The sequence below is a fragment of the Sinocyclocheilus rhinocerous genome, unplaced genomic scaffold, assembly GCF_001515625.1.
Source record: "Sinocyclocheilus rhinocerous isolate Xijiao unplaced genomic scaffold, SAMN03320098_v1.1 scaffold1066, whole genome shotgun sequence".
NCBI lineage: Eukaryota > Metazoa > Chordata > Actinopteri > Cypriniformes > Cyprinidae > Sinocyclocheilus > Sinocyclocheilus rhinocerous.
In genome coordinates this window covers 304,233-319,063 of record NW_015629516.1, presented here as the reverse complement: position 1 = coordinate 319,063, position 14,831 = coordinate 304,233, and the positions used below count along the sequence as shown (strand labels likewise).

Genomic DNA, 14,831 nt, shown 5'->3' with positions numbered 1-14,831 from the left:
GCCACCTATCTCTCAAGTGGACCATTGACACTCCTAATTGAGATTGTAGATAGAGTGTCAATAGTCCATTTGAGAGATTGGTGGCGGTAATGCACTTATAAGTCTGCGATCCGCCGTAAAGCAAGAAGAAGACGACGAATCACTCGCCTGCTGTTGAGAACGCGCTCAGGAGGATGCGCCGCCGCTCAGGACAGTTCGAACAGTTCGGACATTGCGTGAATCAGAGGTAAAAAATGATATAAATACTGTTCAGTTTCTTGCACAGACCGATCGTTTTGTCTTTACACATCAATGAATAGTCACGAGCAGCAGGGTTTAATTTGGTTTTGTTTATGTTTTATGACTCTCAAAGCCGTGATTCCCATCCACTGACATTATAGAACTGACAGACTGCAACGGATTGAGTTAAAAATCTCAGTTTGTGTTCTACTAAAGAAACAAAGTCACCTACATCTTGGATGCCCTGGGGGTAAGCAGATAAACATCAAATTTTCATTTTTGGGTGAACTATCCCTTTAAGTACTTCAGTATATTAACATTATATCAATTAGTATGTTGTTTTAAAAATGTTTTTATTAAAAAATGTATGTTTTTAATATGTTTTTTTTTTAATTGTAAATTTAAAATCCATAAAACCTAAATGTTGCTACCATTTTTTTACAGTAAGATTCTGGCAAACACAGCTGCTGGTTTTTAACGGAAAATCATAGATTTTATTTTTTTAACAACATATCCATCATACTCAACATGCCCATCATCAACCATTCCTTTAAGCAAGCTTTTATTAGAATATCCTCGTTCTGTTCCCAGTGTCTAAATCTGAAATGTTTTACATAGTGTTAATTTCGTTAACAAGCTTTTTTTCCCCCATGACTAAAACTAGATGATGACGAAATGACAATAAGGTCAATAAACGATAACGGTAACTATATCAACATGCAATATCGTTGACGATAACAGACAAGACTAAAATGTATTTAAAAAAATAAAAACTATACCAAAATCAAATTTTTGTAAAAAAAAAACAAAAAAAAAAAAAAAACGAGACTACAAAATATTATTGCGGACTGCTGTACATGCCTCTACTACGCGAACTTTCATTTGTGCGGTTGCCAGATATGAAAAGTTTAAATCCCCAAATTAGAGCTTCTCTGTTAAAATGTTACATTTTCTACCCGGCGTTTTGCTTAATTTCTGCAATCTGGTAACCATGCGCATGCGCTCGCTCTTCATTGCGGAAGCGCCGACGATGATCTGAAAACACCATCAAACAAGTAAGCTGCAGTTTAGCTATCTCCATATGAGATGTTCAGCTTAAATGAAAGTGTCATTCAGCCTCTCTCTGTGTTCTGTCATGAGATCTCAACTGTTTTGTTTGCGATTGTGGTTGCTGAATAAAGGCACTTACTCAACTGCTGTTGTTTTAATAGAGAAACATTATTGCAATTTGGAATTACTATTAGGAAGAATTTCACTGTTATAATATTTTTTGTTTGTTTTTACCTGTTTTCATAATGTAGACCGAGAGAGTGCATATCTAAAGCCCTATTTGCACGGGATTAGTATTACCTGGTGATCTCCAGTCATTTGTAATAATTGCGGAGGTTGTCTGTGATCTTAATCCCGTGAGAATCGGCCATGTCTGTAATTTGTAAAGTAAAAATTGCCCCGCAAATGACCTACCATATTTTGCTGAAAACACAGAGGTCCTGTGATAATATTAGTCCCGTGCGAATCGGCATCTCTGTGATTCGGCCAGCATTTGGCAGGTCGTATATCATTTTTCGAGGTTTTTGTTTCCTGTGCACCTTTTTATCCATCTTTCGCGAAGAATGGAGCTGCGTTGGATTGTTTGATAGTATTTTGGGCGCTGTCATCATATTGCTACACCATACAATTTGCAGAAAGAGAAAGCTGAAAAGGTTTTGTGGTTAATGTGTTACAAATAAATCAAGCATAAAGTTTGAGATGATATTTTAACCTGGTGAAATTGAAATGACACAGCGCATGAAACTATATTAGTTTCTTTTTTTAAAATCCATCTGGACCATAGAACGTGACTCTCAAAGCCTTGACATCCGGGAGACAAGTCAGTAAATTCGAGTAAAATCACAGGCTTCACTTATCCCGTGCGAATGTACCACACAAAATTCAGATGTGTGTGTGTGTGTGTGTGTTTGGGGGTAATTTCAAAATCACACAAGGTCCCCAAATAATACTAATCCCGTGCGAATAGGGCTTAAGTCTTTGATATTAATTAATTTATTAAATAGCCTATAATAAATCAGTACACTAGATGGGGTAAAATAAACCATTTGTATGAGTCCACATTCAATTGATTTGTTCTTATTGGTGAAAGTGCAATACCTGAAATGTAAAAATACATTTCTCAAATGACAACAATCATTGCGATTATAATTTTGAGCAAAATGTTATTATTATTATTATTATTATTATTATTATTAAACCAACCATTATACAGCATGACAAAAATGTGACAAAAGTTTTCATTGACTAAAACTAGACTAAAATGCTCAGACATTTAGTCGCCTAAAACATGACTAAACAAAAACGGGACAAGGTTGACTAAATAGGATAATAACTAAAAAGTACATTTGACAGGACTAAGACTAATTTAAAAGACTAAGACTAAAGGTGCATCCCAAATCGCATATTTATGCACTATTCTATGACGTTTTGTAGTATAAATAGTGAGAGTAGTGCGTTCACACTGAAAATTCCAAAACGAAAAAGCACACTTTAAATACCCGGATGACGCACTTAAATAACCAAATAAATGAAGTTTGGAATGTTGGACACTTCATGGACTCAACTGTCGCAGCTTTAATTACGTATCGAAGGGGGAGGGACTATCAGACTCTGATTATGAATGACAAAATAACCTTATATAATTCATACACTACATGTTTGAGTACATAGCGCATAAGTACATAGTGAATGAGTGCATAGTGCGTCATTTGGGACTAAATTAAAAATGGCTGATAAAATTAACACTAGTTTTGCATAGTATTTAGGTGGTTTCCAACAGATGAAGACTTTCATCAGGAACCATTTTCTAAGAAAATGTTAATGCTCAGAAAATCATTACTGTCGATGCCCTGTGTATATAGATTTATTGATATATGCTTACTGACCACAGTTAACGTAAAACAAACAGAAAACACCTTTGTTGATAAACCAATGTTGGCTGCAGGCTGTTACAGCAATGTTAAGAAGAAAAAAAATGTTTTCATAATGTATTTTCCAAAGTTTTAAGACTTTCTGAAATACTGAATGACAAATAGAACAGTCCTGTTTAAGAGAGGTCGCGCTGGTAAGTTAACGTAAAACAAACAGAAAACACCTTTGTTGATAAACCAATGTTGGCTGCAGGCTGTTACAGCAATGTTAAGAAGAAAAAAAATGTTTTCATAATGTATTTTCCAAAGTTAAGACTTTCTGAAATACTGACTGACAAATAGAACAGTCCTGTTTAAGAGAGGTCGCGCTGGTGTAGCTTCTACAAGTTAAGTAGAGGGGAATGCATTTCACAGTAGAAGTAACTCAATTCACTGCAATTAGAACTCATACAAACAGACTCTAAGGTTACTAGGGTACTGAAATACCACCAGTACAACCACTAAGGAAACCTAAAATTAGCTGTCTGAAGTAGAACAAAGGCATGACAGCCAAGTAAGAGGAATGTTTAAAGGGATAGTTTACCCAAAAATAAAACGTTCATTTACTCACCCTCATGTCGTTTCAAACCATGAAACACAAAAGGAAAGCATCTGAATCTTTAGGCTCCATTGAACAACAGAGTAAGTAAATAAAATTAAAAACACAATTTTCATTTTTAAATTAAAAACCATTCCAATCATTTTACAAGAACAAAGGGAACTTTGATAGAAGATTATGGTTTGGCCTCAATGGGGCAAAACCACATTCTGCATAGTTTTCGCCATTATATCCTGCTTTGCAGGTTCACTACAATGTTGCTTAAAGGTGTTGTTGACTATAAATGACACTGCTTCTGGCTGGACCTGAATTAGCATTTCAGCGTAACACCTGCATTGAACTTTCTCCTGAGGATGTAGGATGGGTTCTCACAGGGCAGGTTCTTTAAAACAAGTAAGTGCAGAGAGAACGTGTCACCTGATCCGGACATACAAGTCAACACACACTGCCTTCCCAACATGCCCGAACATGCACAGAAACAATAATGTGCTGGGCTGTTCACGTCTCATTTCAAGGAGTGGTGTGACTTAGCAGTTAAAAATCTGGGCTAGTAACCCAAAAGTTGTAGAAGTGTTGATTTATGATCACTACTGAGCCCTTGGGCAGGACACTTAACCTCAGGTTATTTCAGAGCAGACTGAGCCTGTAGCAATCAAACTGCAAGTTGGTTTGGAAAATCAAATGCCTGCTAAATGAAAAACAACCAACAGAACTGTACGTGAACAGACACTGTGTTTATACTTACGTATTCTTTGACGTTTTTGGTTTTCACTGCTTTGTAAGAGCAGTACGCTGGGTACAGGTTTCCAAAAACCAGCCTGTGTAAAGAAACAGAGGGTAAAATTAATAAATAATTGGAAAAGAACTAACTCTCTAGATATTCTTCAAAAGCAGGATGATTAATGGGCTTGGATACTCCCATCTGTGTGTCTAGCTCTATTAAAAGCCACTCACTTCCTCTGTTTGATTGTGTTTACAAGGCAAACAACGATTTCCTTTTCTTCCGTTCCAAAAGAAAAAATAAAGGGGAACTGAGGAGACAAAAATGCAGGAGACACCTAATGTAAAACATGCCCTAATAGAAATCAAATCCATGTGGACTGCGGTCCATAGAGAGCAGGGCTGTGTGCATTTTAAAGGGCAGAAAACTATATCAAAAATGTTTAATATTTTGGGCTGATTTTAGAACATCTCCTAGAAACATGGCACATTTTTCTGCATTAGTTTGTGATCAGTCGTTTAGTGTATAATGCCCAGTTTTACTCTGTACCATATTAAAAGTTGGCAAGTTTATGAAATCTGTTCAGATTTTAAAACTTGTTTATTCCAGCTTTAAACTTAGTTCACTCAAAAATGAAAATTCTGTCATTGTTTACTCACCCTCAAGTTGCTTCAAATCTGTATGAGTTTCTTTCTTCTGTTGAGCACAAAATATATTATGAAGAATGTTGGTAACCAAACAGCTGATGGTAGCCACTGACCTCCATAGTATGGAAAAAAATACTAAGGAAGTCACTGGCTACCATCAACTGTTTGGTTACCAACATTCTTCAAAATATCTTCTTTTGTGTTCAACAAAAGAAAAAAACTCATACAGGTTTGGAAAAAGTGGAGGGTGAGTAAACGATGACAGAATTTTCATTTTTGGGTGAACTATCCTTTTAATAGTTAAACAGATCCATAGAAACTTTGAGCAATGACCTAACTTTGGGAAATTATCCAGTTTAATTCGATATAATGTAAACATGGGCTGAAGGTGGAAAAGAGGTCACACTGATATGTTCATTTCAGTAAATCATTATTCCAGTTATTCCATTTCGCTCTATGAGCGACTGACCTGAGACTAGCCAATAAACTGACAAACGGGCCCAGCTCCAACCCTTCATCTACAGCCTGTCGCTATCACACGAGCCCCGTTTATTATGTTCCGCTAGACTAAATTTGTTGGGGAACTAGCAGAAGATACTAGAACCCACTGATGATAGTTAACCCCCTCCTTGTGCAAGACCTTTGTTGGCACTGAGAAATTAATGCACAATCAGAGGTGCCATACACAAAACAAATCCTTTTCTCATCTGGACCCACACAAATACGTTCAGAGGGATAAACACACCAAAAGCAGGGTGACACACAGATGTGAAGCTGAATTTTGGTCCCAAAGTGCCTGTGGCCCAGACAGCATGTGATAACAGACAAAAGCTTCTGCTAGCATTCGTTTCGACATGCCACGCAGACGTTTTTGAGGTTTCATAGGCAGGATCCAGCCTTGATGTTTCCCAGATGATAATGCTGTTCTCTGAAACCAGTGTTTCACTTTCATACTAAAGTTGTGCATTGAAAAATGGCATTTCCCCGAGGGCTAAAAGAGTCAAAGTCTCAAGTTGAAACATTACCTCTGCACTGGGATGATTTAGAGGTACTGTGTCTCTGCAGACAGACAGGCTTCTTGACTCAGCAGTGCAGTTAAATTTGGGGACAGATTGTACCGTTTACACTGCCAATTATAGACAGTGTGTGACCCAGAAATTCAGCCTACTCCAATATCAGCCCGAAAACTTGGCTTTGGTGCAGTTTTGAAGAAACAAAGTCTATTAAGACAGTAACGAATTTGTGATTTCTTTCTATTTCTTCAGCTATGACCATCTGAGTGGACCAGCAAACATCCATTAACAGCAAGACGAGACAACATAAAACAATACAAGAATCTTTACATTTTCTTTAGAAGTGCTTGCACATTAAAAAATCAGCATCTGTCTATGTTTAATACAGGGCCGCAACAACTAATCAATAATGAAAAATACATCAGCACACTATACGTGGAAAACGTGGAGGCTACCATTTGATTGGTTAATCAGCACCGATAGTCGATTGCTGGAACTATTGGCAAAAATCCATGCCGATTTTTTGCAGTTTTTCTGTTTTGCGTCCATTGTGTTTGCTGTCATTGTACAGTACGCGAGTGGACTCTAGAGGTGGAATCACTGACACCACGTGCAGTTTGTTTATAGTATACAGTATACTATATATAGTGCATGTTTTCATATCATTACCAAGTAATTAATTTGTTGGCTAGATGCTGCATTAATGCAGAAAGGAAAACAGTATGTTTGCTGTAAAGGCTGAGAGGACGCTAACATTAGTAGCACCTCAAGCGGTTCAAACAATGCAACCAAAACACACACAAGTCCGACCCAAATGTTTAAAGGAGTCATATGATGCTGTAACTTTTATAAAGAATATCTCTTTGGATTTGAGACTTTAGTCTTTGCAACTTTACAGATCTTCTTTATGCACCAAGAGCTTGTAACACTCCAAAGAGAAAGGAAAAATTGAAATCGCATCATATGACCCCTTTAATATTATGATTGTTATTATCTATTTGCGTTACTGTATATCCAACTGGTCACATTAATGCATTTGTTAGTCAGCGATGTTGCAGATTTAAAGCCAACTGATATGTTCATGCAGCCGAAAGAAATCCTGCCGTGCCAGAGCTCCATTCACATTGTTTTCCATTAAATTACATTATAGCAAATCGTTGTTAATATACATAAAGACTTCACCCTGGGCTGGAAGATTGTGCATAGAGAGCTATGATATAGATTGCGCTTTCTCTTTCGGTTTTGCATAGTTTTTTTAAACACAGAACTTTATCATTCTTGAAGTGAACTTTTATCCATTTGGTGATTAAATAAACTGTTTTAGAACGCCGCTTGAACAGAACACGACACTTTTTGTCTGTGCGACTGCCATATTTTGTTATTTTGATTAGATAATCATCAAGTGTTCTAAAATAGTAGCAAATAAAGTGTGACAGTATACACACAATATCCATATGTATGTAACTTCAATGCTGTGGCCTTTGTGTAGGCATTTATTAGGGGTGGAACGGTTCGGTTTGTATCACGGTTTTAGAGTCACCGTTTCGGTACGGTTCGGTATGTGCTATGTTTAGGGAAAAACTATACTGTCAAATAAAAATAAAGAAAATAAGAATAATCTATCTAACTACAAGCAACAGCACAAATAAATACAATAGAGTAAAGATACAAATAAAATAAACAGTGATATTCAGTTTTTTTTTTAGGTAGGTCTAACACTAGTTTTTAGGTAGATAAATTGTAAGTACGTTCAGCCGGCTATGTCTGCTATAGGATACTTACCAAGACGGCATTTTGACAATTTTTGTGTGAATTTGTCCATTCAAACACAATACATCAGAGAGAGCTTAATATTTGCGCACGTTCTGAGGCGTGGGTTTGCGTGTTTCGGATGAGCGCACTCACAAATCTTCTCACTGCGTGCGCGAGCTCGCGTCCTCTGGCTCTTAAATGTTTAAACTGGCAAAGCTTAAATGAGTTTAGCTTAAACACAGATATCAACGCGTGCTGTTCAGGTCTCACCTGTGCGTGCGCACTATCAGCACCCGGGTGATGACGGAATAAATGACTGCTCATATTCCAGCATACGCCATTCGCATTGAACAAGAGTGAATGGGTTGTCCAAGCCAAACCCGTGTTTGTTTTACGTGTTATTTATAGCAAACCATATTACAGATGCATTGTCAGATTTAAGTTGAACCGCGGTCCTAGTGCGTGCCGAACCGTGTGTGGAGAACCGTACGGTTCGATTTTTTTCCCGCAAACCGTTCCACCCCTAGCATTTATAATAATAGCCATCTTTTGATATGAAATGGTAACACTTTAGAATAGGGAACACTTATTCACTATTAACTACGACTTTTCCCTCAATAAATTCCTAATTTGCTGCTTACTAATAGTTAGTAAGGTAGTTGTTAAGTTTAGGAATCATAATATTTGTGCAGTGGATGTGCAAAGCACACGTTTACAATGTTCTCCCTGTTGCATGGTCCTCATCCAAAGATCCACCTTGGCAGCAGTTTATTTTCCTGTTGCCATAGAAACAGCAGAGGCACCAGGCTGTAACAATGGTGTTTGGTTCCACACATCTCTCAACCCTACACACCCCCACACCCCCCTCCCTCGAGCACTGTAATTTACAGATCTGTTACTCGCATTCATGTGGCTCTGTGTGCCTAATAACTAGTATTTTATTTCATTGGACGATTGTTTTAATCAGCGTCAAATGAGGAAACTCACCTACAACAGTGCTCAGTAATTTACGAGGAGCTGCAGTTGGCTAGACTGTAGACACTGGACAACACGGTTTTCCCACAATTCAGTTCTAGCCTGTGGACCATGAAGAAACCTCAAATAAACAGACAGCAATTCTCTGTGTTCTAAACAAGCGGCATGTTTCCAGCAGCAAGTCATTTATCTGTCTACACTGAAAGAAAAAAGGCCATGTGACGACTGGCCCGAGCATCTTTTACGCTGGCCCCGGGCCATCGGCCAGTCCCTACTGTCGAGTCCTGGAATTAATAAGACATTTCATGTAATTTTACAGTACAATATTAGTAATTTATTTTAAATGTCTGTGGAAGTGAGAAAAAGTAGTTTTATAATTTACAGTGAAAAACCATAAAGTAAATATGAGTTAATAAAATATGTTTTCTCTTTACAGTCAATTTAAGTTCAATCTGTAAAACTTAAAATTCCACTACCATACTTTTACTGTCGATTTCTGGAAGCTACAGGCTGCCGGTTTTTAGTTTTTACTGTAAATTTATTAATTATTATTATTATTTTTTTTAAATGTACAGCTCACAGTTCACTTGAAGCATTTTCATATGTCATTACTGGCAGATGGAAGAACTTGCGGCACAAGTTATGAGGGATAAAACTAATAATGAAAGTGCTACTGAAACAAAAACTAAAGTAGTCATTTATAAAAGACTCAAATAAATAAATATCACAAAAAAAACAAATAATAATAATACTAACTAAAACTAGACTGAAATTGCTCATAAAAATACAGAACAAAAATATTTAAACTGGTGAAATTTTCAAAATTATAACAACCCTGGTTAGGGCATGGTATTAGTCTGAGTGCCTAAGGACTTGTGAGGAGTTATTATACATTCAATTTATGGTTTTATAAATGAAATAACTGTCCTTTAACAGAATAAAATAGTCTATGGTTACTACTACTAAATATGTTTTCTCTTTACGGTCAATTTAAGTTCAATCTGTAAAACTTAAAATTCCACTACCATACTTTTACTGTCGATTTCTGGAAGCTACAGGCTGCCGGTTTTTAGTTTTTACTGTAAATTTATAAAAAAAAAATTTTAATGTACAGCTCACAGTTCACTTGAAGCATTTTCATATGTCATTACTGGCAGATGGAAGAACTTGCGGCACAAGTTATGAGGGATAAAACTAATAATGAAAGTGCTACTGAAACAAAAACTAAAGTAGTCATTTATAAAAGACTCAAATAAATAAATATCACAAAAAAAACAAATAATAATAATACTAACTAAAACTAGACTGAAATTGCTCATAAAAATACAGAACAAAAATATTTAAACTGGTGAAATTTTCAAAATTATAACAACCCTGGTTAGGGCATGGTATTAGTCTGAGTGCCTAAGGACTTGTGAGGAGTTATTATACATTCAATTTATGGTTTTATAAATGAAATAACTGTCCTTTAACAGAATAAAATAGTCTATGGTTACTACTACTCTCAACCAAGCAAAACATGTAGTTTGGTGTTATCAACAACATGCCAACAGCTCTACACATCTTTAGATATCAGTCATGTAAGTTACTGCTGCTGACTCATTTATCATTCAGTTTACATGAAAACCCAATACATTTCTCAGAACAGACTATAGAAACATGTCTGGTGCCATGAATAATTAAATATGCAGGAGGGAATATATAAAAGTCCATTCTCTCTTTACCAGTATGGAAAAAAGCTGACCAGAGTGTTTTGTCAGACTTATTTCATATAGCCTATAACATGAAATAATGCCTATTTTACCCAATACAAGGAATTCAATACTTTACAAAGGTCATACATTCATTTGGTTATTTTCATTTGATAATTTTCTCATTTTATTAAAACAAAAAAAAAACAGGTTGCAAACCAAAAGAAAAGACTAATAACAAAAAAATCAATATATCTAACAAAGTGTAAGATTTAAGTTAAAAACAAAAGCATATAAAAAGTAATATTATAAAAATATTACAGTTGATGTAAAATAGCTTATATCCACACTAGCCACCGCACATAAAATTAATTCATTATTAATGTGCCAAGCTATTGCTTGGCAACCAAAAACTAAACTCTGCTTTGTGTTGTGCCTAACAAACCCCCCTTAATAACAGGTTCTTCCCCTTCTTCACTTGTTTGGGACACATCCCACTCTACCGGTTAAGAGGTTTCTATCGTTGCAGGGCATATACTGTCAGACCGCCCAGCCCTAACAGTGTGCAATAAAGTCATAAATTCTGCTCAACTTGTTGGTTTAGCAATCACTTCACTGGAAGGCTTTGATTCTCCTCACTAGGGGTGTGCCATATCATACAGTCCACGATAATACCGGTATACATTTTTACATGATAAAAAAAAAACCGCAATGACATATCCCTTGCGCGCACAACAACACCACCACCACCTCAAACCCAATAGGTGTGTTCGACTTGAAGCAGCGCTGCGCAGACTGATCGGTGTATGACATCAAAGTATCGCAAGAGCGGTTCTAGAGCATATTCGAGCACACACTCTTACCGTCAAAAATAAGTGAGGCGCCTATCTTTAGCGAAGCGATGCAGAAACATGCCTGGCTGGTGTAAACACAAGCATTGTGTTCTGAAACATGCCGCGGCTGGTGTAAACACAAGCATTGACTAGAGTGGCCGCGATCAGTTCCGGTGGCCGCGTTGGAGCCGTAATGCGCCGCAGACGCGTGCATTGTAAATAAGGGGTAATAAAGTGTAAATAAGGTATTTTGACGTCATACACCGATCGGTCTGCTTCAAGTCGAACACACAGCTGCTGCTGCCACCTTATGACAATAGATTTATACTTCGAATTAGGTAATCGGTCATCGATGACAGTAGCTCATTGGCAAAGGATGGAAAGTGCCCTTTATTTTGTTTGCATTAATAAATGCTGCTGCCTGCCAACTGCAATCACCAATAAAACGTTGTTCCATATTTTTTTTAATACCGTCATAAATATCGTTATCGCAAATATTCTTGAAATATCGTCATATAATTTTGAGGCTATATCGCCCACCCCTACTCCTCACTGTCTGCCTGTGGCCTCTCCTCCCACAACAGAACATGCATGGCCCCTATGAAACACAAATAAATGCGCTGCACATCAGTCTTTCATTGTTTTCACAACAAGCAGTTGGTCTTCCTCCAGTGGGCCCCTGAAGGAAATGGGACCTGCACCGGTCTTGAAAGTATTTTTGTAAAGCGTGGTATCGCTCTCAGGGTGTGCAGCTGAAAAAATAAAACCATCAGACGGGCCTTGACACTCAGGTTTAGGTCAACTTTGAGTTTCCTGCTAAGAAACGGAAAGGCAGTGGATGATGATGATGCTGTGGATTGGCTATTACTTGGAGCCAGAAGCTAAGAGCCTTCAAAACCACGTTCAGCTCTTGGGACTCAATGTAAAAAAGCCTGAAAAGGTGCACAGCCATTAGGCCCTTGAACTGTTTTTTATTCCAACAAATTCTGAAAAGAAAATGCAAAAGATGTAGCCTGCACAGTTTGCATACTGTAATGGAATAAAACTTGTCATGTTCTGGTCCACTAATTTGATTGGACAAAAACGTTTCAAGAGGGCTGACATTTCAACAACTGGCTCTGGTTTGGATTCATTTGTAACTATTTTCACTAGTGGACCAAAAAAAAAATTATAATAGTAAAAATAAATAAATAAAATAAATACAAACATACTTACATACATAAATTGAACAAAAAAATAAATAAGTTAAAACTAGTCATATTGTTAGAAATGTCAGTCACTCGATATTGTTTATGTTTTTTTTTTTTTACTGACTTTAAAGGAACAGTTCACCCAAGTATGGCAAAATATTTTTGCCATACTATGGAAGTCAATGGCTTCCGTCAAATGTTTGACAGAATGACAGAAATTTCATTTTTGGGTGAACTATTAGTTATACAAGTACATATTACTGTGTTACCAAATTGAGAATTGTGAAATTTCAGCTAATATATAAAATAAAAAAAATCTAAATTTTCATCCAAATTTTGGTGTCATAACTTTATAAGAATAAACAGTAACATGGGTCAAAAACAGGGCTGTGCGATATGGAAAAAAAAAATATCGCGATTTCTTTGATCAATTTTGCGATTTCGATTTTAATCACGATTTTGACACACACAGACATGCTTTACAGTCATTAATGCATTCAGTGTGAATTTGAAACATATTTCTAAAAGAAAACCAATTAGAGCTTTATCAAAAAGCTGTAACATGTCTCTAGAACAGACATAAGGCAAAATAATCACTAAGTAAAGGTGTAACAAAATGTCTCTAGAATAGACATATATGGCAATAACTACTTAAATTGCTGCTACAGTCTTAACTGAATGATTGACACATATATAATAGTACTGATTCAATGCTGTTGAAGTTATACCGAGAATCGGCTCTGTAAGAGAAGTGCATTTTACCATTCATGTTAGGGCTGTGCGATATGGACAAAAAAAAACCTATTGCGATTTCTTTGATCAATTTTGCGATTTCGATTTTAATCACGATTTTGACACACAGACATGCTTTACAGTCATTAATGCATTCAGTGTGAATTTGAAACATATTTCCAAAAGAAAACCAATTAGAGCTTTATCAAAAAGCTGTAACATGTCTCTAGAACAGACATGAGGCAAAATAATCACTAAGTAAAGGTGTCACAAAATGTCTCTAGAACAGACATATGGTAAAAAAAATTTTTTTTTAAAGTGTCCATGTCCAGGGATTTTTTTTTGCTATGCATTGGTCATAGAGCTCTTTGTGGCGTTGCCTCAGATGTTGAACTAGATTTGTTGCGCCAAGTTCACACGTACTCCGTCTGCAGCGCATATACAGTATATGCATGCGTTGCAGAAGCAGCACGGACTCATTTTGCTTTTGCACAGGACGCGTTTGCAGTCCGCTCCTGATCCGCGGCTGTTTACCACAAACACAACATTTATTTTGATTTCAAATCCAAACGTTGTTTTTCAGCATTGTGATTCTCTTTTATCACAGTACAGTAATACAATCTTTCATAGACATATTCACGTTTAAACTCAATAAATATAACTTTATTTAACTACCACCACGAGTGCCATCTATTATTGCCTTGTTTATCTAAAAGTGCACTTTTCCTTGTTTTAAATCTAGCCAAAAAGCCATGTGTTGACTGTGAAACAGTAGACTTTAATTATGTGCATTTATGGTGTAATTACTAAATTTCCGTGTCAATCCATGTTAATTTTTACCGAGAATAATGCGCTGTCACTTTAATTCAGCGCATACAGCACAGCAGAAATAGATTCCGTGCGGAAACGATCGCAGCATGACTGCTGCAGACGCACCGCGATTTTATGACGATTTCGATTAATTGCACAGCCCTAATAAAAAAAAAAGAAAACAATGTATATTTTATTTTACTCATTTATGACTTTCTTTGTAGTGGTGCCAGTGAAAATTTTGGAAGAGCAAGTAAAACTTTAAACCACTGGCCCGACCAGGCTAGTAGAATAAAACCTTAGTGTTGAGCCCTGTTATTACGTCTTAGTAAAATCATCAAAAGTCAAAACAACTAAAATTAGCAATAGAGCTGGGTGATAAAACGATAATTATAATTATGTGGCCACACGACCACTAAACAGTGATCCAGTGTGAATTCAATGAAGAACACCGATAACTCTAAAATAAAAAAGTGATTTGAACTAGTTTAAAGCCGGATTAAACGGCACTGACAAACAGGAGAAACACTGTGTGCAACAATACAGTCAGAAGGCTTTTCAATCTACAAATCACCATCATTTACCATGGATTTACTGTAGTATCACTAACTGCACCATGGTATTGTGGCAGAAATGTGAGATATTCATATTGAATTTTATTATATATAAATAAATATTTATTATTTGCATTTAAACTAAATGTATTTATACTACTCTTTTTCATACAAA

The 14,831-nt window shown here is 36.4% G+C and overlaps 1 protein-coding gene across 1 annotated transcript in view; it reads right to left on the bottom strand.

The window, feature by feature from the left end:
* Positions 1–14,831, bottom strand: part of LOC107739051 (receptor expression-enhancing protein 3) — a 34,161-nt gene that overhangs the window by 15,195 nt on the left and 4,135 nt on the right. The window contains exon 2 of the mRNA XM_016551020.1: positions 4,484–4,556. Coding sequence (XP_016406506.1) covers positions 4,484–4,556 — 73 coding nt within the window. The remainder of the gene's footprint in view (positions 1–4,483; positions 4,557–14,831) is intronic.